The 26718-nt window shown below is 38.6% G+C and overlaps 1 protein-coding gene across 7 annotated transcripts in view; it reads left to right on the plus strand.

Annotated features, from left to right (window-relative positions):
• mub (poly(rC)-binding protein mub) overlaps positions 1-26718 on the plus strand; it is a 176260-nt gene that overhangs the window by 129157 nt on the left and 20385 nt on the right. For 4 of the 7 annotated variants that reach the window (XM_089867958.1, XM_089867956.1, XM_089867953.1 and 1 more), the window contains one exon: positions 6081-6277. The exons of 1 other annotated variant lie outside the window; for it this stretch is intronic. In XM_089867958.1, coding sequence (XP_089724084.1) covers positions 6206-6277 — 72 coding nt within the window. In that variant the 5' untranslated portion in view covers positions 6081-6205. Of the gene's footprint in view, positions 1-4037; positions 4190-6080; positions 6278-26718 lie in introns of those variants that run through there. 2 more of the 7 variants (XM_089867955.1, XM_089867952.1) reach the window with 2 other exon arrangements.

Below are 26718 nucleotides of genomic sequence, written 5' to 3' on the forward strand. Positions count from 1 at the left end.
GCGCCTGCCCTGGGTCCAGCCCCCTTTCTCTATCACTCTATTCTTTAAAGGGTTTTTATTCATTCTCTCTTTTTGTCACCCAGTTGATCCTTCGCCATATACCCATCGTCCTTTTCTTTTGTCTCGTCTTGTATTTCGGAGACAATGTCCTTTAAGAACATGACCGAGGCTTAAAAGACCTTCCTCACTCCCTTTTCCGAATGTCAAGTAACGTTATGTAGAAATATAGTTTTTGTCGCTTGTTCCTCGCGCCTAGTACATCGTACATTCGAAGCCACCCATGGGAAAAAGAAACTTTCCGCCTTTTTCAAGCGCAATGCGTTTTTATGGTTATTTTTTTCTTTTCCTTTGTTCGAAGATGTAATCTTGAAAAGGATAGTTTTCCATGACATAATCATCTCGTTTCACTTGAGATTTAGAACCCCTTTGTAGCGTGAAACGTCCGTCTGTCTTACGACAAAATGGGACTGTACTCAACCCATTCCGCGTTATTCTTTTTATATAAAAGAAATTCCGTCGGTTTTTTTCCCTCGTTCAAATATTTAACGTTGGTCGCTGGGGCTTTGTTTATATGACCTTTTGATTCATTTGGACATTTCCGAAGTGTGACCCCATTTTTATAAGGGTTAACTCTTTTTGTCAGATCGACGTTTCGGTTGCTACATTGTTGACTATTTTATGATATGTCTTGAACAGTCCGTCCATCATATTGACCGGATTTATGTAACCTTTATTCTAAACGAGATAGTGCATACAAGAATTCTCCAAGGGCCTTTGTATGATTTAAGAGAAAAGCCCCATAAGAAATTGGGATAAGAAACCTAATAATATCATATTTATCCGCGAATTCATCTGCCACGCGCTGTTGCACGTTCAAAGGCTTAACGCATCCATGTGTTTTGAATATTACAATATAAATAGGCCCAAAAGAAGTGAAATAGGATTTTGGTAATTGGGTGGAAAGGGTATAAGAGAAGCGTTAGGCTTAATGTAAGTTTTCATTTTTGCGGCTTCCAATCCCACGTATACTCGCCTACGACTGCCTTAACTTCTCTTATATTACATTTGTCAGAAATCGAGAGGAGATTTTTTCTCTTTCTCTCTCCCTCCTTTTTCTCTCTTTCGGGAGAAGTAAGCGAAGAGAGAGGAAGAGAGAGGGAGAGAGAGAGAGAGAGAAATCCCAGGATGGAATCAGGAATAGAGGCTTATAATCCAATTACCGGAATTTCGCTTCAGGCCTTCTTTTTATCGACCCCCATTTGCTTTCCCCCTTTTCCTACAATAGACTATTTCGATGATACGTGTAGACTATATATTCCAACTGCGATATGTCAGCCCTTATCAAAGGCCAGTTCGATATTGCTCCCATATTCCAAAGGAAACCGTCCATAATTCAAACCTTTTCCCCTTCTGTCCTCCTCCCATAATTTTATATAATTTTATACACTACTGGGAGTATTTTTCCGGGGCAGGCAAAATAAATTGATCCTTTTCTTTTAAAGGATTCTTTATTCGTTCTGCAGTCGCGACTACTTCTCTTTTTCTTCTTTTTTATAGCGCTTATGTTTTACGATTCCTTCGTTTTAAAGGAAAGTTTGCAATCCCTTTTCTTTCATTCCCCAAACCAAGTCTAGTGATATATCTTTCCTTTCCCATCGGACTTAACGTTTTTTTTGTTTGAAATTCACCCCCCTTTTTTCTCTCCCCCATTCAATTACAAGCTGGAAACTTTATTGTTTAAACCGTCAGAAATAAACTGGGGTAGTCGCCAAAAAGAAGCCTGGGTTTTTTCCTGTTTTTCTTTTTAAGTAGATTTAGTCTTTTAAACCATTTGTTTCTGATTTGGAATTTTTTATTTTGGGAAGAAGATTTGTTTTTTTCTATAATTCAATGTTTCACCGTCCACGTGTTACATTACTTACTTTATTTCCAATTTAGCAAAATTTGTTACTAAGCGCCTGAATGTTTGCTTTTCCGCAACACGGTAATGCGTAGTGGGTGGAACACTTCTGGAGGCGCCGGACATATTCCTAATTTTATAAAACAATATTTATATCGCGATTTTGGAGGTATAACTCCATATTGTTTTACAAATGAGTTTTATTCGTTAGAAGCGAGATAACCGGTTACTGCGGAGGCTCTGACCCTACGTTTGTCCAAAACTGAGGAACCCTTAATTAACCTAGAATGGGGTCGAGGACTAGCTCGTGGAGCTCTTGTTGTTATCTGTTGATGGTGGTTTTTTTTTCCTCGACACTGACGCGGGCCCTCTTTGTCCGTTGTAATTTGGCATCGAGATGCGCATGCAGCTTCCTTTCGTACCCGGATTTAGTATATATCGGAACAAATCCCTTCTCTTCCTTTCTTCTTCTCTTCCGAAGTAGGAAGTGCTTTTTTATTCTTCCTTTTCTTCCTCCCGTAGATCTCTCTCTCTCTCTCTCTCTCTCTCTCTCTCTCTCTCTCTCTCTCTCTCTCTCTCTCTCTCTCTCTCTCTCTCTCCCTCCCCTCGTGTTTCGACGATCTGGAATCCTATAATTAGGAGATGTTCGTTAGTTCTCTTCCCTGCTTTAATTATTTCTTAACCGAAAAAAAAAGGTTGTTACCCTTTTTGGGGTTTAATTTTAACAACCTCTACCTTTCTCTAAAAATCTCGTATACGTTAATGATTAGGAAGGAAGAAAGCATGGAAGAAAAATTAAGATTCTTTTTGAGTCATTATTTTCATGTATTTATATCATACCTTCATTAATTTTTAACAACGAACAGTTGCCTGGTTCTGAGAACCATAGATTATTTGTTGCTAGTGTCATTAGGCTGTCGAAAATAAAGCTATTTTTGCAGTTAACAAACGAGATATTTCAACTTTCCCTAAGCCTCGGTCAATCTTTATTTTCTTTAATTAGGATTTAGGCCTAGTAGTTTTTATTAATCTCTGCCTGTATCTTCGTAAGGTTTATCCTAAAGTAAAGCTTGAACCCTGTATAGTTTTTAAAAAAACAGCTAAAGAATGGATAAGAGATATATTTTTTAACATTTTTCGATATAAGAGTGTTTCTGTAAAATGTATCTTTCGTGATTCTGTAAGAAAGAATAGAAAATTTTCTTTTGGCCCCTGTCTCTCTCTCTCTTGTTATAGAAAGGTAAAGACGCTTTTCCGTTTTCAAGAAATGGATGGGATATGAAAAAAGAAAGATAGGTAAGAAGGGAAATAGGAGAAGTAAAAAAGAAATCAGGGTTCTGCAACTCGATTTCTCGACTTTCCTTGTACATTGATAAGTCCTCGTTTTTTTTCTATTTCTTTTCCTTTTACGGCAAGAAACCTTTCTGCGAGATTTCATCCCGTAGACCTTATATTTCCAAGTTCGTAAATTGGATTAGATAGCTTCTCTAGGGGTGGAAGGGGGGCAATGGAAGTAGGAAAAAAAGGAAGCCCCCCTTTTTTCCCCCCATACCTATTTTCCAGCCCTCCCTTCTGACAAACTTACCTTTCTTCGCTTCTCCAATAAGGTTCCCGAAGCTTTTGTCACTGGCAACTCTCGTAGCCCTTCTCTATACTGAATCTTTTCTTACCCCTGGATAGCCAGCTTTCCTCTCGTTGCTGGGATGAGGAGGCTTTACCCATCCTTTTGTTCGTTCGTTCAAAAGAGGCGGGAGGGAGGGGTGGATAAATCTTTCAACGGTCCCCCCCTTCCCAACCTTATTCTAGTTCCTGCCCCCACCGTTTGGCCGCCAAGCAAAGCTTACCCTGAGAGCGCGCCTTTTTCCCCCCTCCCGCCAAATTCTGCCAGCACGTGCGAGGATTCTTTTTGGCGCGCTCTTCGCACGAGCTGTCTTCTTCAGCTTCTCTCTCTCTTTCTTTCCTATTCTACTCTAGTTATCTTCTCTCTCTCTTAGCTTTTAAGCCCTTCTCCCTTCGTAGGACTCGGAAAAGAGAGCGCGCGGGCTTTTTGATAGTCTTCTTCTACTACTTGTCCCGGGTTCGTTTCTCGCTCGCGCGTCCACAGAAAAAAGCCCGCTTTTTCTTCGCTCCTTTTCGACCAGTATTAGGCTATCCTCCTAGTATTTTTTTTTTTTCGCTCCCCTTTTTTTGTGAGACGAGAAAATCGAGCAAATGCTTCTGATATAAGAGAGGAGGAAAAAGAAAAAAAACTTTATTTGTTCGCTGGGAACTCAGGATACGTCATTGCAGGTGGATTATACAGTTTCTTTTTCATCGTTTTTTTTCTCATTGTAATACAACCAATTTCCCATTCCTGGGACTCAAAATATCCTTTTCCTTCGGATGCCTTTGATGCTTAATTATAACTGTGTGGGGAACAAAAAAAAAATTCCAAAGTGTTTGTGAGCGATTTCAAGAGTTTTGTGTTTTGATCTAGATTGATTTTTATTATTTTGAAGTGCATTCTTTTCTTGGGTATAAAATGACAGCTTTGCAAAAAAAAATAGGTTTGATTTTGCTTTATTTGATTATTATTAAAGCCGTAATTAATTGCTTGTATTAATTAGTTTTGGTTTGATTAAGTTATAAGAAGTAACGTGACTTGTCAAAGTTAAGATATATTTGTTGGTAAACGATTCTCTTATGGCTGTCACGTTACTTTGAAGATACTCGGACAATGTGACATTTTTCTGAATAGATTTCACCAATGGACAGACCCTACATGGTTTGCCTAACCTTGGTAGTAAAAACTTAACCGTAATTACTAAATTTAAGTCTCTAAGCAATAAAACCATGTCATGTTGTCTGAATTTAGACGCCGTATTTGTTATCTTTAAATTCAAATAATCCCCCATTACATTCGTACACACATACACCACACATCGCGCGCAAAGTGTGTAATTTTAGAACCGTGTTCATTTCGATGGTTCTTTAAACACGCGGGTTATATAGAAGGCGCGCATTTTTTGCCCGCACGGATTTTCGCGCGCGACAAACTCGGTCGGGTTTTTGGATTCTGTCCAATCTGGTTGGCTCGCGCGCGCTATAAAGCTCTGACAATTCTTACCGTCGTTTTGTTTCTTGGTTTTGTTTTACGTCGAGCCAGATTTCGACCCCTTTTTTTGTCTCCCCCCTGTTGAAAGAGTTGGGAGATTTTAGCTTTGGAAGAAGTTCAACCTCGTGCGACTCTTAATTGCTTTTTATTTTAAGTCTTATATCCGTACGCGCTTCTTGGATTCCTATGGACTATTTCATCCAAAACACGTGCATTATCTATCCAAGCTACGGCCGCGTTGCCACACTATAAGAAATAACACTTATCAAGGACTCTAAAACATCTACTCGGTTTATAGTTATCGAAGTTGTCTTAAAAAAGAAAAAAATAAAGTCCCTTGTTTTTCTAAAAATGTCTCCGAGCTTTCCCCTGGCTTTTAAAATACAATTGTATTCCTGAGATTTCTTAATTCAAGTTTCTCATTCTTTTCTTAAGTTTTGTTTGTCGCTTTACGCCGCTTAACGTTGAGACAGGTGCTCCGTTTTTTTTTATTTATATATATTTATATAAATAGCTGTTATGGATTGAATTAACTCCGTGGTATGTCCGGTTTAGTTACTAATACTTAAATAATAATTAAAATGACGAGATTGTAGAAGATGGAATTTTGACTAATCTTTTTTTAAAAATAACTACAGCGTTTCTGTTTTTCCATTATGTTTTTTTTTTTTTTTTTTTGGATTCGATCTTAGTGAGAATGCAATTTAATTAATCCCAGGTCTTTAAGGTTTTTGGAAAATTAATTTGATCGAGTTTAGTGAAAAAGGATTTTTTTTAATTCATTGGGCCTAATTAGTAGTGACGCGGGTGTTTCAGCTACGCGCCTAATTTTTGCCACGTGACGAGAGATAATTGTTAAAATGCCACGTGGTTTAGACCAAAAGAAAAAAAAAATCCTTTTTCACAAAACTGGTTCCCTAACTAATATATAAATTGGCCCAACGTTTCTTAATTTGGTAATATTTAATCAATGTTTACCTATACTCTTTGTAATTGTTGTTGTTTATTTTTATACTGAATTCGCGATGTCGCCAGTTGTTTTTTAGTTGTTTAGTCGTCCTTTTTTCTTTCTCTCCTTTTTTCTAGAGGTCCTCTCGTAATCTTGGCCACCCGCTCTCCTGCACTGGCCCGACACCAACCACCAAACACCACCACCTTGACCACTAAGCCCTTGACCACCCGAGTCCCACCAAAAAACCAACCACTCTCAAATGGCCGCCAAATCCCTCTCTTCCGATGGCCCTTCGGTCACCTTGACCATTCGTTTGATTATGCAAGGGAAGGTGAGTTCAAACAAACATATCCTCTATCTCTCAAAACATATATCAAAAGATTTCGTATCTCTTTTTATCTCTATATGATCTTCTAAATTTTTCCTTAATATTTTTTGTACATTTTTAATTCCCTCTGATTTTGCTGGCTTTTTTACACAAAGAATGAAACCTCAAAAACCTAAGCCTAATTAATATTGAGCGAAATTAACTTAGCCTATTTCGTTGGAAAATTATGGCTGTTTTGACGTTTCATTCACGTTAATTCCTTAACAATCCTTTTTTTGTTACGCCTTCATTTGTTGGCTACACGATATTGATTTAATAATTATTACTTAGGCCTATTTATTTTTGAATATCCACTATTCGATATTTTTCAAAAATTGTATCGCATGCCGTCTATTTTTATTCATCATTTATATTTTTTCGTGTCTCGTTGTCTCAAATGGTTACATTGCATGCCACGCGCGTCTTTTCGCTAAAAACTAAAAAGTTTTCGACCGAAAATTGAAACTCCCGAGTTTGTTATAGCTTTTCTCATTTTATTTTATCACGCTAGTACGGATAGAATACCTTCTTTCTAAATAGGTGTTAGGTTAGGGGGAGATACGAGAAGTAACATTGTAGGTACATTAACTCCCATTTCGTGAAACTTTGACAACAAATGTAAAAAGTATACAAATTGACGTTTCGCCGTCAAAATCGATGCGTGTTAGATTGAGAAATCACGTTTTACCGACTGAGATTTTAACAGATGTACTGATATTTATGAGCGTGTGAGAAGACATTATTGACCCATCTATGGTTCTGTTAAGCCTTGGCTGCAGCTTTTTAAGGATTGTAAAATTAGATGGAATTCAATATTTGCTCTACGCCGGCGATACCCTTGGGTTTTGCCGCGTCGATCTGCGCTAGATTGGAAATGCAATTTAGCTCCAATATAATAATGTTGATCGTCCGCTTCAAATTATTTCACTCGTTCTGGGGGCGATAATCCAATTAGTTTATTAGACTTAGTAGCCTTCGGGGGCTTTTCCCGCGCTTTAGAGAAGTTAGTCCTTCACCGAGGCCTACTGGTTGAGCGTGCGCGTGACGCGAAAGATAATAAATTTAGGGCAAATGTTGACATTGGTGCTCTTTCACTATACGTATTAAGACTGGCCGCTCGACAGCCTCCGAGTCACCGTTGGGTTTCGTTGATTGAAATGCCTCGAGCTGTTTTGACATGGCCGTGCGGCTAAAGTTCGATACCCCCCATCCCGCCCATCCCCGTTTTCCACAATTCGAAAATCGACGTAGCGTAACCGTCCATTTCCGGCATCTTTCAACGTTTGGATTTTAATACGACGTTGTGTACTAGTTTCGATCTTGTATTGATCCACTTTATTCCAACCCTTATGGCGATCTCGCTAGAGCTACGTTCGCACCCGAACCAATCCGACGGTGTTATGGCTGAAACTTTTCCCAGTCCTATAATAGGGTGAATGCGGAATCACGTCTTAATCCGTGGCACTTGATAATAACCCAAGAAACACGTGCTTCCAAGCGTGTATCCTAGTCTTTTCATTGTGGTACTAGTCCGAACGTCAAAGATCGATTCCAAGTTTCCCCGCTCTTTCGCTGGCTGTATGGTACTATACCTAAAAGGCCAAACACGAATTTATCCCGGATTTTAATCCTTAGTTATTGACTTACATTCTGCGGATTGCGTTCTATTACAGTTCGCGATACGTTCTTGGTACGTTTTGATAGCTCAACGTAGTCCTTCGGAATCCTTACTACGTTTCCCTTAAGCTTCGGCTCCAATCTTGATAATGGAGTTCCAGTGAATTATAATCATTCATAATTCAGTTTACGTATATATTCTTGGTTGGAGTTTGGGTACATGGACTTAGTAGATGAAGGGAGGAATGGAATTCTCGAGTATATGACCTCGATTTTCCTTCTAGAAGGGAGGGTTTAAAGGTTTGGGTCCTAATGTCATTTATCAATTCTACAATCGTAACCTGGTCCGGGGTGAACTAGCTGGGGAAACTTTCATTATTTATCAAATTTATGCCTAGAAATTCTTAGACCCCAAATCGAAACCTAAAATTTTCAAATCACGTAGCTTAAAATATCGGTTTTGTAATATTAGGCGAGTTATGGTTACGAATTATTCCAACTTGCGGAGAAACCATCATACAGGGGCGAAAGTGTCATCTTAGATTATTTCAAACTAACGAACTCCAACCGTCTCTAACGGTGCTTCTTGGTGCTAGGGAATAACCCAAGATGGTGGCGTACCCCCTCCTGTGTGTTTGCGTCTCTGCAAGTAGTTTATGGAATGGTATGTTAATTTTTCCAAATCAAAAACACTGAGCGCCTGTAGAAATGTTTCACCCACCATACACTGGTGTTCAAGGAAAAACCTACCCGTAGGGGAACATACTCTAATAAAGATTTGAAATCCAATTTTCACATTTAATATTTAACGCGATTGCTTTTTTTAGCAGGGAAAAAAACAGTCTCGAGATAGAAATTATTTTCTCAAAATTCAATTTTCTTTTTATCCAAAGAAAAAGTATAAAAAGAAAAAGAAATATATTTTAAATATACGCAAATTCTATATACGCCATCTTCCTTTACTGTTAGAAATGTGTGCAGCTTCTGAAATTTTTAAAACCTTTTTTTTTCTTAACTTGAGATATCGAAGCTAGCAAAACCTAAATCGAAAAAACTTGAATTTTCTTCCCCTTTTTTTTTCACTGAAAAGGTAGGAGGATTGGGCAAAGGTGTCTAGGCTGTAGCTGACTTCGGAAATTTCTTCGATTTCTTTTTTTCCTTTTTTTGGGAAGGGGTTTAAGAGACGGTCCTATCGGTAAGGGTGGGCAGGGTGGGCGAGAAGGGTAAGGAATAAAAGCTATATATAGACGACTCCATCTCCTATCCAGCAGCTAGGGCTCTCTCTCTCTTTTCCTTCTACCTTGTTTTCGTCATTTCTTCGCGCAAGATGCGATGGGAAAAGGGGTAAAAGGTTACATTCTGTCAGGTGGATGGCTAGAAGAAGGTGGGAAAACGTCCGATAGGCGTATAATATTCTCTTATAGGAACCCTTTGGGTCCTTCCTCCTACAACGAAGAAGGTATATCGAGCCACCACCCCTGGATGGGATGGCTTCAAGGGGTTTTCATTTTCTGAGGCGCAGACGAGACGCTTTAGATAAAAATTCTCCTTTTTCACCTTTGGGTTTCATTTTCTCCGATTTTCTCTCCTTTTCCTCATCTCTCTCCTCGCTGTCTCGGTGTGTCCTTAAGGCAGTAGCTTAGTTCCCCAAAATATATATATATATATATATATTTCCCAGGTAGCTTTCAAAAAGTTCAGGTCCCCTCTTAAAAACTTTTCTCTCTCTCCCTCTCGCTCTGGCATCTCTCAATTTTTTAATCTACCTTTACCAGATGAAATTTTTTTTTCTTTTTAAGATTTCATCTTTCCCCAATTTTTATGGTGACGTCGGTAAGGAAGCCTTGAATGGAATAAATAAAACGTTGGTGGCGTTTCTTTCAGTATATTTCCAACTTTAACTTTAATACAGTTGGATGCTTTTTAAGCCTTGGTTGATTGCTATACGTGCCTAGTATTAGAGTTTTGAAAATTAGGCTTAGCTCGTTCACTGTTATAGCAGACGATATTTATTTATTTATTCCTTAAGGAAGGAGATAGATCATTGGGGAGGGATCGAGGTAGAGAAAGGAAGTGTCAGGTATTTAGTAATTCATTGTCCGATATTACAATCGTGATTACAAGTTCTACGAGAGATGAAATATTCCGTCCTTTATTCGGTTGTTAATGGAAACCCCAACTTTTTCTGTCAGCTAGCTAGCATTTGGCGCGAATCTTCCTCCCGTATTACCTCGTGTCCTTATCGACGTCGCCAAGAGTAGCGCGTTCACCAGGACGACGAATACGACGACTTGGAATTCGATTAGAAAATTAATTATATTAGCCGGACGCTTGTCAGCGCAATCTGTCTCTACTCTTAATTCGCCGGGAGTTACTTAGGAGCGTATCCCTCTGGTCGCCTTCTTTCCCTTTCTATACGAGTATACGTCCGAGCTTCCTTACGGGGGAAGTCGTTGATAGCGAAGCCTTTGGCAGCGTGGCGTTACACGCTCCTCGTGTTTCCCTCGCTTCTATCCTTTATTAATCATTCATTTAAGGGTGCCAGAGCGCCCCGAGCTGCTAACCGGGCCAAGTTTTCCCGCCAATCTTGTATATATTATATCCGTACGTATATTACGGCGATGGGATACTCTACCGGTATTAGCTTCCGTTTTAATATTTATAGGCTTATAAATAGCGAGTTTCTGCGACCCACTATATTTCCCCCGCGTTGCAGTGCACTTTCCTTTTCAAAAACTGTATTGAGTTAATGCGAAAGATTGCTCGCTTCGTGCCTCGAGCTTTGCCCCTGTACGCTTGGCAGCGAGAGGCTGTTCACTACCTGACGATTGTCTACAACTGGTGCGCGTACGACCAAAAAAAAAATGGGGATTTTTTGTAAATAATGAGAGAGAAAAAACAATTTCACCTAGCCATGCAGCAAAAACCGTTCTTTCACTTGTAAATATTTTCTCATGTGTTCTGGTATCTTTTACAATGACCTTTCTAAACTTTTACGAGGATATTTTAATTTCTGCAAGGCATTGAATTGCCCCATATCTGTAGGTCTCTATCGTAGTATAGTGACTTGTTTATACGGACGGTAGTTTTGTAGAGACGGGTAGGATCGATAATTTTGTCCATGCAGGTTCGCCTAGCCAAACTGACTCCACCTATATAATACTATAGGGGTCGCCGCTCGCTTATTTTTTTATATTAAGCTTGTACGGGTTCTCCGGTCATCGATGACCACCGTACCGCTACGAAGTAGAATAATGATGACCCCTTTCCCCTCACCACCCACCCACCCAACTTCCAAGGGATAGAAGAAGACATTTTTCTCTCTATATTGGATATTTTTTCTTTTTCCCCACATCTTTTTTATATCCCATATTCCTTATATTTTCCGAATGATTGCGCAGCCTGATTAATCTTTTATTTTTATACTGGTCCACGTAATTCTCTCCATTATGTTTTTATATCTTAAGAAATATATTTGAAAATAGTGTCAAGGGTCGTGTTATTATCAGGTAGGCTTTGGAATAATTTGATAAGTAATACACGATTAAAATTAAAAGGCAAGCAACATAGATATTCACGTTCTATAGCTAATTTTAATGAGCTTTTCGCTTGTCTCTCTCTCTCTCTCTCTCTCTCTCTCTCTCTCACTCACTCTAGGAGGCTCGAAGACGCTTAGATTTCAATTACGACCAATTTAATTTAATCTCTTTTAAAGCAGGGAAGAATGAGTTTGAATTCGATACGTGTTAGACGCGACGGGGATTTACGAACTTATCAAGTTTTAAAACAGGAAGACAGAATCTGTCCCCGCTTTACTTACCTCTTCCCACTCGTGCACCTGACTATATCGTAGTTCCCATGGAACTCCTAGCTCGTTTTAATTGAATTTTATCATCGATTTTCCGCGTAAACCTTGTTTATATATACTTCGTATGGTCCCTTAAGTCCCAAATGTACGTCAAAACTAAAGGCCTAGTTTTTACCCCTTTTTTATTCCAGGTGCGCGGGTTTCCGTCGCGTCATTCTTTTTATATCGTATTGTAAAATTGTCCGGAGATTTTTAAAACCAGTTAGGGATAATGGATTTAATATGCTAGCTCGACCTAGATGAAACTTTCAATCCATTTTTCATGGGTGTTGGGGTCAAAGTTCATACTTGAAAGAATAAGTACAGAGTAAGATGTCCAGTACAAAAATTATTTTTATCCCACGGATTCTAGAAATATTTACTTGCAAAACTACTCTTGAGTTTCCCACCAGGTAAATCAGTTATGAGTTGGGCGTTTAAGGTCAGAGGTAGATTTAACTCTCTTTATTAAACTACTCTTTCAATTTATTTTAGACTCTAGCTTCAAAAGTAAATTGAAATATTCATCAGATACCAACCATATTTTAGCCTGACAAGGGTTATAAAATAGCCTTGTCTCATAAATCCTTTGACTATATAGCTAGCTCGAGAACATAATCTCTGTCGTCACGCGAACCAACGTATAAAATCTTATCACGCAGACTTAATCAGGGTTCCTAGGATCATTGAAAACAGCTAAGGAAGCCTTAGAAATAGCACGGTAAAATGGTTTACAGAAACAAACTCGAGGAAATAATGTGATGTGAAATGAAACACATGAAAATTTACGAGCAGTAGCACTTTAAAACATGAAAATGTCACTGACTAAAACTTGGAAATATGTTTTTGAAATTTCATATGAACCCTGTTATATATAAAGCGATGAACCGTACATAATCTTTCCCCGCTGTATTACTAATTGGATCCATTCAATATGTTAATTCCCTTAAGACCACGTGCGATACATGCAAGACTTCTAATCCAATTTTCGTGATTTTTGGGGGGACGAAACTGCGCTAGATTACTCTGAAAACGAATTATCTTTAAAGTTGCACTAAAATCGTGTCGATTACCTTTTCAGGGGGACATTCCATAAATTATTTAACGATACGAGAATTTCAAATGAGTTTAAATAGATTGTCTGAATTAGTGATAAGGTTGTTCTACGCCACTCGTAGTTAAATTTTATGTCGACACAGACTGGAACATATCCCTTAGTAGTGTTTATTTATCGAACTAGCAGACGGTTTATTAAGTAACCTTTAACCTTTTTACTCTATTTATTAGCTCCTTGGAATAGAATCTCGCGTGCCTCGATAAAGCTGTAGCGAAAACGGCGAAACACCATTTTAGCTCGTTAATGGTTTCTGTATTCGTTGGGCTTAGGTTGTGTAAGAAAGAAAGAAGAAGTAAAAGAAATATGGCCGCGAGAGATGAAGAGTTGGTTGAAATGGTTGGGTAACACCCTAGTTAATGGCCCTAGACAACCCTTCCATCCATGTATCGCGGCTAGCAATTTTTGTTTCTTTTTCCCTTTTTATGCTCCCATAATGGAGGAGGTCGGTCTTTATTTTTGCTTATTGCAAGTTTTTTTTTCTTTCTTTTTCAATGATCAAGCGTCGACAAGCGCCATTCTTAATCGTTCAGAACCGAACCCCTATACCTTTTTTGGTTTTTTTCTACCCTTTTCCACCCATATACCTTTAATCGTTAACCTTGGTTGATTAAAAGTGCATTAGGCTCAACTTCTAATCTTTTCTGGCGGTTTTAATGGTTCACTCTTTTGAGAATGAACGATACTCGATCTGGGTTAAGAATAAGAAAAGTCACGTTTTGTTGTTCGGGCAAACGTGTTAAGCCTAACTTGATAAACTACAAAATGCACCAGCAGGAACGCACTAGCATGCCTAATTAACGCGTCTAGGTTTTCAACGAAATTAAGCCTTGGTTAGTAAATTTAGGCCTTGGCTAGTGTATATATAATTTCATATCCCAAACTCGCATCGCGTGAGGAAGTTTAAACACGAGTTATTAATGTTTTAACTTTCCGGGAGTTCATTCCGTTCGTAAATATCCTTCTTTTTGTACATTTTTCTTTCCTAGATGAAAGTATAATTAACAAACGAGTAATAATTTGGGGTCGCGTGACTTAATGAGTCGTGGACACGTAACAACATGGGAATAACTCGTGCTTTTTTGTCTTTTCTGTCCACTGGAACTAATGGCATTGTCATGAAAAATACGAATTATCTAAGGTTCAGCATGAAAAACTGTACATAAAATAAAATAAAAATAGATAATGAAATTAGAATATTCGAACGTTTGGATGAAATTGAGATTCTATAGAACCTTGTTATTGTGGTCCTTAAACTAAATTGGCATCGACATCCCAGTTGACCCTCTTGTAAGTAGAAAGAGGAAAAGTGGGCGGTACGCATTGTCGATCTGTGATGGAGTCTTTGATTAAACGTTATCCCATACCAACCTATCCAAGTTCGGGTTTTTTTTTTCCATCTCTTCCATTTCCGGCTGCACGAATCAGTTGGTCAGTTTTCGTTTCCAACTTGACCGGAAACGTTGGTTGGCTAAACCTCGATCAGAGCTCCATCAAGCGTTTTTTCTTTCTCTTCGTACTTTTACGCTCAAAAACATTACGTTACTGAACAGAAAGGAAAAAATAATCTATTCTTGGTCAAGCGAAAGAAAACTGCAGGGCAACTCTGCTCTATTCTCTTCTTGAGTTCTGAAACTTCTATAGTGACTTTCTATTCCAGTATAAGAAAAAGAGCATCTCACCTTCTTTCAGACTTTATTTCGCTAGCCTAGGTGGTTTACGAGTTTTTTCTTTCCTTATTTCTTTCATCTCTCTCCTTCCCTCTCTCTCTTAACCCTGCGTTTCCTTATTAGACCATATCTCTAATATTTTTTGTTGGGAAAAACTGTGTCTAATCCGTTTTTATGTCTACCTGCCGCGTCAGCTGTCCGTGATTGGTTTTGCCATTATATTTTTTTTGTTCTGTGCCCAGGTTTCTTTTCTTACCTTGTACAGGTATACATCTAGTTTATGTAGGTTATTTCTACTAGAAGAATATCTTGATATTTTCGGCTATTTCGCTTCAGACATAGGGTTATTTTTAGCACAATTTCCAAGAAGCTACGTTTCTTTCTTTATGTTTCTGGGTTGTTTCTGCACCGTATCTATAAACATAATTTAGCAAAATGAATACGGAAGATAAAATTTGGCGTCTGCTTTAATCCTAACTGAACTCGAATATCAAAAACTATAAACCCTCTCTATATTTAGTCTCCCGCGGTAATTCACTACTTCTGCTACTTAGTTTTCAACCGAAACCTTGTAACTGTTAAGCCTAATCGATTCTGAAATTTTTTGGGGAAATTTAACAATCTGTTTCGTGGAAGCTGTAGGCGACACAAAGCCGTTGTTTATCCGTAATACTGCATGGCGTACTAAATAAGGAAGGAAAAAAGGTTTCTTTTATTTTAAGCCTAATGATATTTTCGACTTGGTTGTGTTCGCCACCGCGGAAAAATGCCAACTATTTTCGTAAGAATGTTAGTAACTCGAAACAAAATGTCCGGGGGTCTAGAAAGAATAGCTAATTCCTTTTGGGGCACCAGGGTACCGTTTCGTATGAAGTAACAGCTGCGTTAAAAGCTCTCTATAGCATCTCGGAAAACGAAGACGCTCTTCATAATTCCTCCATTACGCGCATCCCATATCTTTCCGATTCGTCTCTCTCTACTCCTCCTCATCCTCATCTCGCGTCTTCTTGGTCTCCCGGCGAATTCCTTTTCCATCTTTTCAGAGAAGGGACCGTCCAATATCATCCCCCTTCCTCTCATTACAAGGATCTTCAGTTTCGCTAGCGTTTTCTGCCCCTTTTTATCTTCTCACGTTACCCCCTTTTTCCTCGGGACTTCTTTTTTTTCATCCGAATCAGCTACGCGAGATGTAAAGACCCCGGGGCCAACCTTTATTTAGGACCTTTAAACTTCTCTCTTTTTTCTTCTTTCTGGCGACGTTTCTACTTTTACCCAGCTTTTCGGAGAGAAGGCTGCCTGCAGTGTGATGAGATCTTTCTCTTTTTATTCATTCGCCTGACATTGTCTAATCGTTCATTTTCATCCCCTCGTATAGCTCTCTCTCTCTCTCTTTTTCGCATTGTCTCCCAGGAGCGAGCAGCTCCTCTTTTATATAACTCTTCTTTCTCCTGACGATTACAAATTTTTCCCTTTTATCCCCCCTCGCTCGGGCCGCACTCACTTTGAAGAAAGCACGCCGTGTGGCTACTAGCTATTCCATTTTGTTCTCCATACATGCATCCCTATTTCTGGGGCTGAATTTGCTCGTTTTAGCTTTAGTACTTTGCTGCTCGTTTCAAATCTCTTTTTCGCTGTGGTAGATTAAAGGCGCCTCGCACCGTTCTTTTCTTAAAGTTAGCTTATGAGCCAGATACGCCAGCTAGGCCTTTCCCCCCATAGAAACAATAGGGAAGAATTCTTTTCAATCTTAATTTCAAACCGTGTCAAACTTTCTATTCTACTTTTAGAAAAAAAGAAAAGATACTATAACCTTAATGGGCTGAGATGGTTCTAATAATAACTGTCTTACAATGGTGCTAAAACCTAGGAATTGCGTATAGAATGGACCATTTCGATGTAACTTAGAGAGAAGGAAACGCACGTGGTGTAAAATTTCGCGCCTTCCACTCTCGCTTTTTGGCGCATGCGTTGAAAGCTTGAGGGATCGTGAGAGTGAGATGGCACTCTCCCGATACTGAGGGTTTTGACACACCGTGTGATTTGGTTTCAATACTAAATATACACTTGTTAAAACTAAGTATTCAATACTAAATATACACTTGTTAAAACTAAGTATTCAATACTAAATATACACTTGTTAAAACTAAGTATTCAACTAGCAAACACTCTATGAAATAAGTCGTTGAAACGTGGCCATATAAATACATTCTCTAACGAACTGGAAATCTTTACTTCCACGTAATATGGTAACGAAATGTTTGTTTTGCACGCCAGCCCATCGAGTAACTCTATTCTCAGTTCGTTTAACATATAGATATAGCATATGGGGCGCTCACCTAGGAATGTAATCCAAAAATCTATTACAACAAACAACGATCACTCTTGGTCTAGTTATATCAAGCCGGCTTTCTCCGGGAGAGGGCCGGCGAGAGCTAGAAGAGAAAGACGTCTTGGCCCTTCTGGAAGAGGCTAAAGTCTTGTTCTCTCGCTCGGTTTATTGGAAATTATCTCCGCTCGCGCGATTTCCTAAGTAGGGAATTGACACGTGGGCTATGTTTGGGCAAGTTCGTTCGTAATGTATTCCTTTAGCCGGTGGTGCTCAACCTTTCTTTATTTCCTCTTCCTTCATTCTACGGATCATTTTCAGCCAAGGCTGTTGTACGCTTTTATCAAGAGCAGTATAAAGAACGAGCGAAGCCTTGGCGAACTCACGCTCTTTTTCTTTACCGAAACACTCCATATTTTCTCTAGTATCCATTGTCGCTATAGTCCTTATCCTTGAGCTATAGGGGTCCCCTCCCTTAAAATCCCTTTAGTCTCTTTTGGGGAAAAAGAGAGTCAAAAGACGGACGGACGGACGTTGCATCAATGAATATGTAACGTTCAGCTGAAGAGAAATTTTTCGGACCAATATTTGATCTCGAAACTGTAGGCCATTCTCTTTGTTCTCTCTGTTCGATACGCCTAGTTTGTTCGACTCTCGTAAGTGAATGGAGAAAGGTTACTGGAAGAGAGATTCCTAGTTATAGCGTTGCACATGCATTGCTGGGTTAAATTTTATTAGCAATCTTTGCCCGAATACTCCCAATATACTCATATATTCAACGAACCTTTTAGTATGATAAAATAGAATTTCTGTAGGCGCTAGAATGAGATGAACGGAATAAAATATTCCACTCTAGGCGTTCTCCTTCAGAAATCCGTCCTCCTTTTCTGTATATAGGTAAAAATAGTTTTCCCTATTTGAAGACAAAATATAACTGGGTTAGGGCTCGTCTTCCTTTTGTCTTGACTCTTAAATATCCCGGTTCTCCTTTTTATGCTGTAAAGTTTTTCCTGGGGACAAAATGAAGTTCTACGCGCTAGTTTCAACGTCGAGCTGAAAAGGGTGGACCGACTACCTACAGATAGATGAAAAAAAGGGTGGAAAATGAATGCAAATGAGGTTCAAACATGTAAGAACTGAAAAAGAAAGAAAAGTATTTTATTTTCGACATAAAAATCTTACTTCATTTAAGAATTTAGGAATGTTTGTATAACTAAAAGTTTTCATCCTCTTGTTTTAATCCCAAACGTGATTTTTTCCAAGGATTTAAGTTTGTTCGTTAATTCATCCCATTTTAGACACTTCAATGAAGTTTAAGTTGTAAGAAAAGGGAATTTTAACCAAAAATGTTATACTTTTGCGAATGAGATAGACTTTATTTACTAAAAGTATTTACCTTTTTTCTTAAAGTTTAATTTTTAATCCAATCAAGATGTTTTTTAGTGAACTGAACATTAATGGAATATAAAATGAGACCAGCTCATCCCCCTTGACAATTTTGTAGTGCAAATTTAATTTTTAAAACACCAGAAAAAATTACTTTTTGCATGCTAAAGTCCTAAGGGCATTTATAAATAATATTTCAACCTCAAGGCATTAAGAATCTGTTGGGGGAAAAAAAAAAAAAGAAAAATTGTAAATTTATTACTAAGGTAAAGTTTGCATGATGGTGGTTGAAATTTCAAATCCCTCGTTGGATTACTACTTTTTAAGAATCCTGTCAGTTCTACTTAAAACTTTTAAGGAATTAGGCTTAGGCTTAGCGTATATTTAAAATATAATTAGAGTTCACTTCCTTCTAAACTTTGGCGAAACTTTAGGGTCTATAAGATGTTTCATTTTTTTTTTTGGCGAGTAAAATTCAAATTCGTTTTACAGTTTAGTGTTTAGAAGAAGAAGTTGGGTAGGCTGAAACGTAAATTGACTACGCGGAAAGTAGTTTTCTTTTCTTTTTTTTTTTGCATACGAATAGGCGCTTTAGCTGTCAATTCGTGGTACTACTTGGCTTGTTGGGGAGAAGAAGGAAAGACGGTCCATGCATGCACAGACCACCGAACTTCAATTTATTTTTTTCCTAAGGAATTTTCTTTCGTCTTTCTCTATTAATGTAACTTTTCTCTCTCTCTCTCCCTCGCTATTCTTTCTGTTGGGTTGGGGTTAGTTTCTCGAAGGGTGCCCTTTGGACGAGCGTGTGCGCGGGATAAGGAGTAGAAGATTGGGAGGATATGACGTGAAATTCACTTTGATCCGAGCGGGAAAGCGAAGCTCCGGAAATGAAAATGTCTTCTTTTTCTTACGCCTTCTCTCTGGCGCGTTTCCTGTTCTTCCAGAATCTTTTGCTTGGGGTTTTCCAACCCACCCCTCTTTCTCTTCTCCTTGCTTTCTTTCTTCCACGCGATAAGAAATTATTCGCGCTACAGTACGGTAACGTTAGTAATGAAAACAACGGGATAGAATACGTAAAACCCTCTAAAAAGTCGTTGGGATTTTGATAAAATTTCATTTTCTTTCTTTCAAGAATATATATAAGCCTTCTTCCCTTCCTCATCTCCGCGGAAGTTATCGATTATTCTTATGTAAATGTTGAGATATATTTTCTGGAATAACTCAAAAAATCGTTATAAGGGCCAGTTTTTCGAACATTTTCTCAGTGTCATGGAAACCAGGTTCTGTTGTTTTTATCTATCTGGAGTATTTTTTGTATTCCAAATTAACTTGCCTTTCTTTTAGTAACTAAAACTTTTATCTGTTTCACTTTTCCTTTAAGAAACGAGGAATATTTTCTTCCTTATCGAGTCTATTTCCTGTCTGCGCGCGCTTTATTGTGACGTCATATCCGGTCCTAATTGAAAAAGCGGGAAAGTTTCGCTGCACCATCGCCCCGACCGACCTCCTCCATCCCTAGCACCCTAGTTCTCTTCCGGATGCTGCGGAATTATGAACTCTCCAGCTTCCCTTTCTTCCTGGGTTGGCGCGCTACGGAGCGACCTACCCACGAGGAGGCGTACATACGTACATGGTTGTACGCGTACTAACGTAAGACGCTAGCTTCCCCTGGTTATTATTACAACGTATTAGGGAAGGAAGAGAATGAGGTTGCGCTCTCCTAACTTGGTTGGTGGGGGCCCCCCATCCATTTGTTCCCTTAGTGGTCGCACCACGCTTCGCTATCGTTCTAGGCTAAGCAAATTCGATATCGCAATTTCGGCAACGTTAATGAGTTCCCGATAAGCGCGTGAAGCTCGGTTCTATTTACGCCAGGTCCTTGAACACGTGACTGCCTTCCCGCATTTCTCTCTGTACCCTTTATTGTTCGGAGCGAGCGAGGTGCCTTTGAGAGTTCCCTTTCCTAATAACTGAACTTTTAAAGTGATTAGGTTTTAGCTGGAAATTTGTCTTATTCAAAACGGGGCGAACCGCCAAAGCTCTTTACCAACCTTTCTCGGGCAGACTGTTGGAATCAAATTGCAAATTTCAGTGCGTAGACACCGGGGCTTCCGTGTAATATCTCTCCTAGACTAGTAAGAGATAAGGCGTAGACGAGCATTGTTCGTATTGAATTTTCAAACTGTATTTGAACGAATACTCGTCGTAATTTCATTCCCAATGTGTTTGCTATTTCTGAAAAATTTTGAATAGTTGGTGGTGGTGATGGTACATTTCCATCGAAAATGTATCTTTTTAAGTTATTCAAATTCAATATTTGTTCGGTATCAAAGCGAAATTATTCAAATTTTATTACTTTTAGATGCAGTCATCTTTGTTAAGTCACGTATCTGAATTTAATTATCTTCATTAGCGTATTCTCAGAACTTTTGAAATATTGAATATTTTGCATATCGAAATAGGAAAAAAAAAATTATTTAAGAAAAATATTGAAAGTGGAAGCTTTAGAAAATTCAAATTCCAAATGATTATCGATAATCTAATTAGGGTAAAGGTATCGTTTGAAGTACAATTAGAATAAAGACGTGATTTCGAATTACAAGATCATTTTAGCGAAATAACCTAAAATAAAAATAAAAACCAATCCAGGGATTTGGAAGATTCTCAGGCAACTCAACTCCGAATATTTCTTTCAGTTGTAGGGAAAATAAATGGGACAGAGTATTTACTTAAAGAAGAAACCATATAACCGTAACGGGTATTTTCGAGCTGGCGAAAAATTAACACTCGGGGCGTTAATAGCGCGTGACCTCGTGGTTCTTTAAAGTCCAAAAGAAAAAAAAATAAAGAAGACTGAGAGGCTTCTACTTCGTCTGTCTTCGGTGTCTTCCCTTAAGCCTCTTTCTTTCCTAGAAAGGAATAAGTATTTTTAAGGCAACTTAGCCTAAGGAAGATTGGAGAGAGAGAGAGAGAGAGAGAGAAAGAAAAAAAAAATCTGTAGAAAGGCTTATTGAGGCCAAAGTAATTTGCAACCGGTTGGCTTCCTTTCCTATATAGGCCTAGCTGTACGTACTTTCTGTACGCGTCATTTTTAAGAGAGTAAATTTGGTGGCGCCTGTAAAAGACATTTCTTCCCGTATATCGACTTGATCCTCCTTGTATCCAGTAAGCCCCGAAACGTCTTTCTAAAAAGGCGCCATCCATTTTTTTTCTTCAAACTATACCCTTACTTTTGTACTTTGTTTTTTAAAGGACTTTAGGGTATGCTGGGGGGGGGAGAAGATCAGTGTACACCCTTTTAAGACAGTTCCCCTGGACCTCTTTTGATGAAGGAGGCGACGAAAGTTCTCGCGCGATCCGCGGATTAAAAATTGTTACGGCAGGCACCCGGAAGGCTCTTCTTCATCTTTTCATCTTCATCCCTCCTCCTCGGGCTCTTCGGGGCTTTTGAGAGCTCGTAACAAAAACCTAAATGACGCCCAATGTTCTAGTTGACGTCTAAACCCTAATGACTGATCTAGTTTACCCTGTCACGAGCTAGCTGTAGTTTATAGAGGCTTGTACGCAACGCCACTAGAAGGAAACAATGGTGTTGTGTACTTACGTATTGTGACCCTGTTTTTATACGGGTTGGGGTTAGCGTGGTTTTACTAAACTATGGACAGAACTTGGACTGATCTTAGATTCTCTCCTTTGAAAAATGACGTGGAAGTGTATTCATCGTTTTTTGTTTTGATACCAATATACTCAATGATCTAATCCCTAAGGTTTTGTTTAAACAAAATTGAAAACTCAGGTTTTCGAAGAATTTAGACACTCGCGATAAAATATACCTAATTCCCCTGATATCTTGTTGTATTCGTTTTAAGTAAAAGTCTCTAAATATCAAGCACCATTAGAATACGTATATTATTATATTCATTAACTGGAATCTAATCTTCAATTACACTCATCGAAAGAGTGTCCCTTTTCCCTATAGATTCCCTAAAATGGGATGGGACTCTCTCTCTCTCTTATTTTTATCGATTCTTCATTTCCAGCTGCAGTCTCTTAAATCTCTGCAAATCCTTCGGGTCGTATAAATTCGGGATTTTCGATTTTCGCCAGGAATCCAAAAGAGAATGGATGGATCACGAAACGAAAGCTAGTCTGAGAAAAAAAAATCCCTCTAACTTAATAATTGATACGCGCTCGCGTGGGGAGAGAGTTGTAGGTAGGAAGGTAGGTCACTTTTCGTCAACGGATGACTTCTCGCTTTGAGTCTTTTCAATTTTCAGAAAGCAACAATATATTCGAGAAAAGCTTTTCTCGTTTCACGCCTCAATTAGTTTTCTCTTTCCTTCTTTTCTCTTCCCGGAGCTTCATTTTCGTTCTTGGAAAACCATCCTTTCTTCGATTAGAGTTGTCTGGATTGTAGCCGCTAGCGGCCGGGGCTTCTATATACCAGCGTTACTCTTAACCAATATAAAGCGAGCGATCCACCTACGCGAGACAACGGCCATTATTCTTCGAAGGCGGGAGAGAGCATCTAGTATCCCTCCCCCCATTTTCCTGGGAAGATTCCGTCGTCTTTTCCTTAACAATGAGGGTATCAGGGCTGCAGGTTTCCTCGTAACTGAAGTTCCTAAAGTTGAAGTAAAACGATCCTCTATGTTTATTGACCACGCGTGGATCAACTGTCATCTTCAAGAGCAATGTTTGTACTTCAATGCAATGTACTTCCGGTATTAAGGGATAGAAAACTCGTCTCTAGCAATCTTTCTTTATGGGCGAGCGAAGCTTATTTCGGGTTCGACGTATTTTCGGCCTCTTCTTCCAAGTTTTCTTTATATCCTGGGCTTGGTACACCTGTAATGATGACGAAGCGTCCTTCTTTTCCGTTTTCTCCACCCTTGGGTGTCCCACAACCTCCATCCCATCCCTCCTCTCTTTTTTGGCATCAATGAGAAGGTCAAAACAGCCAAAGAATATCAAACTCGCGCTCGGTACTTTTATATATATATATATATTATAGTTTGGGGTCCAAGGAGGATTGACTCTATTTGTACTTCTTTTAGTTATAAAAAAAGTACAGTAAAAGAAGGAAAAACACTAACATCTTCTTTTCACCCGAGTTTCCAACCAGCATGCCCATCAATTTTAAAAGGGAAAATGGGCGCCTCTTTATCGATTATTTCCTTTTGAGGTTACGTTCACATTTAGGTTATTGCGCTTCTTACCCTTTGATCTTTAACCTTCGACATCGGGTTTATTTTTAAATTGAACGCAATCGTGCGAAAACGCAAGCAAAACATCTCTTCCCTTTTTGTTAGGCCTAATTTGAAAAACTAGGCTTAGCAACCTTTTACTTCTACAAATGTAGCAGGTGTCACGCGTGAATCTAACCTTCAGAAATAGCGCAATTAGCCACCTAAGAAGTATTTTACTGTGATGCGAACTTACCCCTAATCCGACAGTTCAGTATATATATAACAAGAGCGGGAAAAAAGTACAAATTTTTATCCCCTTTTTTTGGGCGTGGAAGAACTTGGCAACTATATCGGAAACGTCTCGCTCGCTAATGATTTTAAGCGTCTTTCGGGTCGTAAATTTATGATGATCTCTCTTCTCTGCCTCCTGAAATGAGGCTCTCACAAAGGCTTATAGTTACCTACGGCAAGGAAAGGATAGGATAGGATGGAGGAAGTAACTTCTAACTGTACCATACATACCCCTATTTCTTCCTCTTCAATCGATGATTGGCCTCATTTCCTCTACTTTCTTTTTTTTGTCTGTATATATTTTTTCTTTTACCCCATTATACCTCCTACCGCTTTCTTCCTCTTTGGAAGCGACCGAAGCAACACCGCCGATTGCATTTTAGCTCCACAAGTTATTTCTTTTTTTTTCTCCCTTATACTCTTTTTCTCCTTTAGTAACGATTTTGTTTGGCTGGAAAACTCTCTTATCCATTATTCTTACCTTGTTTTTAAGCTTTAGAGGGAGTATTTTCCCCGTCCCCTTTGCCTGTCAGTTAAGGCTCCCAACTATTCTTTCGGTTTTACTTTAAAAAATTATACTTTGTAAAGAGTCAAGGAGAAAACTTTGTTTTAAATTAAATGTGTTAGCCTTTTTTCGCTCGTAAAATAAGCCTTAGTCTAATGAGTAAAGATCGTAATTTAAAACATTAGTTGGTACCCACGGAATATTTAAGGATTAAAAGGCACTTAAAAAGGAGACTTAAATAAAAGCATAAAACTCAATTTATCACAAGAGCTTCAAGGGTGTGCTGCGAGTAATGTTTTCCACGGAGAAATTAAGAAAATTGGATCACCTTAAAAATAGGCTTAACGCTAGAGAACTGAAGGAAGCACCACGTAGGCTGTCTGAGATACTTGAAACTAGAGCCTACCAAAAAGTTTCCTGTACGCTTTCATCTTTTCAACTTGAACTTTATCGCGTGTCCTTGAGTTAAAGTTAAAAGCAAATTGGGTTAAAAGTCACGTCTCCAACAAAATAACGAAATACGAATTCCGCTTTTCCTTAATAAGTATCCTCTTGTTCGATAAGGAGAAGGTTTTTCTTCCTTCATCTTTTCTCAGATCTTACTTCCCGGCATGCCTTTCGTTACGTAACCGGCGATCTACCCCGGGCCTCCCAGAGCTGGAGCAGTTGTCGTATAATTTGATAGGCCACCAAGGAGCACTTTTTTTACATCGTGAACACTTCCTCCACGATACGAGCTGGAGACCAAAATTCTCTCGTCCGTTTGGGGTTCTTTTTTTTTCTTCTCCAGGACCCTAATTGGTCCACCTGTTTTGCCTCCCGTTAAGTTTTTCGTAGAAGATTGGCTTTTATAAAGCCTCTGTAATGACGACATTTGACTGGCAACCCCTTTTCGTTTTCCCGCCTAATTAGAACATCCGAAAAAGATTTTTTTTTCCTTCCCGCTCTTTTTGTAATAGCTTTTCTTATCTTTTAAATTTGTCTCATTCTCGCTGGCTGCGAAATGGGATCAGAAATCACCATTTTAATCTTCGTTCTTTAACGATAGGGGTTTTATAAAAACGGTTGAAAAATTATACGAAGATTATTTCGTTTTGTTTTGGCCTATGTGTGTCACAGCCCGCTAAGACTTGTCAAAAAACAAAACTTTCGATTCCAATGTTTACACCATCATTCCTGGATATTTTTATGTTTTTGTTATCTTTGTTTGGATATTCCGTCCATGACAGCGTACTATTTAGTTAATTTGAAAGCGTTTGAGGTTCCACGAAAACATAAGCTTTGCTGTCCGAATATTGGCCCATAATTTTGTTATCCTAGATGAAAATAGGAACTTAGCAAAATTGTATAATCGTTTCCTGAAATGGACCAACAAAGTGTCTACGAAAATTTGAGCAGAAAGAATTAAGAAAGTGGCCTTTGACGAGCAATCATTTGTTAAAGAAATATTAATTATAGTAACAAATTCATTATCTCAAGTGTAACACCTGTTTCGAATAACGGTTTTGGCTTGAGTATATATAAGAATCAGCTCGTTTTAAGCCGGATATTGCGTAGGCGATTCTTTATATATAAATTTTTTATGACGTAACGTTCCCCGACTTGAGTAAAATTTCCCTGAGCCAAGCGTAAAGACGCCTTGAACCTCAGAGGGAAGATACAGAAGTTAAAAATGAATTTTTGTATTCTACGTTTTCAAAATACAGTCTTCCATTCGAAGGCCAGATGCAACGCTCAAGATAAACCAACATATTGTCGATATTCACCATCGGATTTCTAAAATTAGCAGAACTATATGTTAGAGTTAGCTCCATCTTTTTTAAAAAGAGCATCTTCGCGTCGTCATTGTGTTTTTCGCTTAATAGGCCAAATCGTCTCGCTGGTCCTACTATCCGAAGAGGGAATAAAAACCTCTTACGTAATTATTATGTCAGTTATTTGGCTATCTTCCCTTGACGGTTCTACTTTTGCCAAATATTTGTGACGATCTTCTTTTGTTAAAGATGTTTTTTTTTCTTTTAAACAAGGGAAAGTAGCTTCTAGATCTTGGCGCCATTTCCCTGTAAATTAACAGTTGTTAACTTTGCTCGGATAGCAAACTCTCCGTGAATTGTCAATTTATTTTATTTATCTCGGTTTCTTTTCTATGTTGCGATGTACTACGATTAACGCTATACGTATTTTAGTCATTAGTGACACTATTTTTAGCGTGTAAATTACAAACATCTTGGGAGGATATAAGTTAAATATACTTGTAATAATTTGTTCCGGGTCCAATCGGGTACGGTTGTTATTAACAAACAATATAGTGTTTAGGCTTAACTTCCACCTGTTAAAATATGTAGTGACACTCATCCTTTAAATATTCCACAAGCCGGCAATACAAAAAGAAAGAAAAAGAAAAAAACGTTAAGACGGCGAAAACGTTTTGAGTTCAGTCCAAGAATATTTCCACTGTTC

Source organism: Phalangium opilio, unplaced genomic scaffold, assembly GCF_054372755.1.
Source record: "Phalangium opilio isolate 3A_F unplaced genomic scaffold, DU_Popi_V2 ptg000024l_1, whole genome shotgun sequence".
In the NCBI taxonomy this organism is placed as follows: domain Eukaryota; kingdom Metazoa; phylum Arthropoda; class Arachnida; order Opiliones; family Phalangiidae; genus Phalangium; species Phalangium opilio.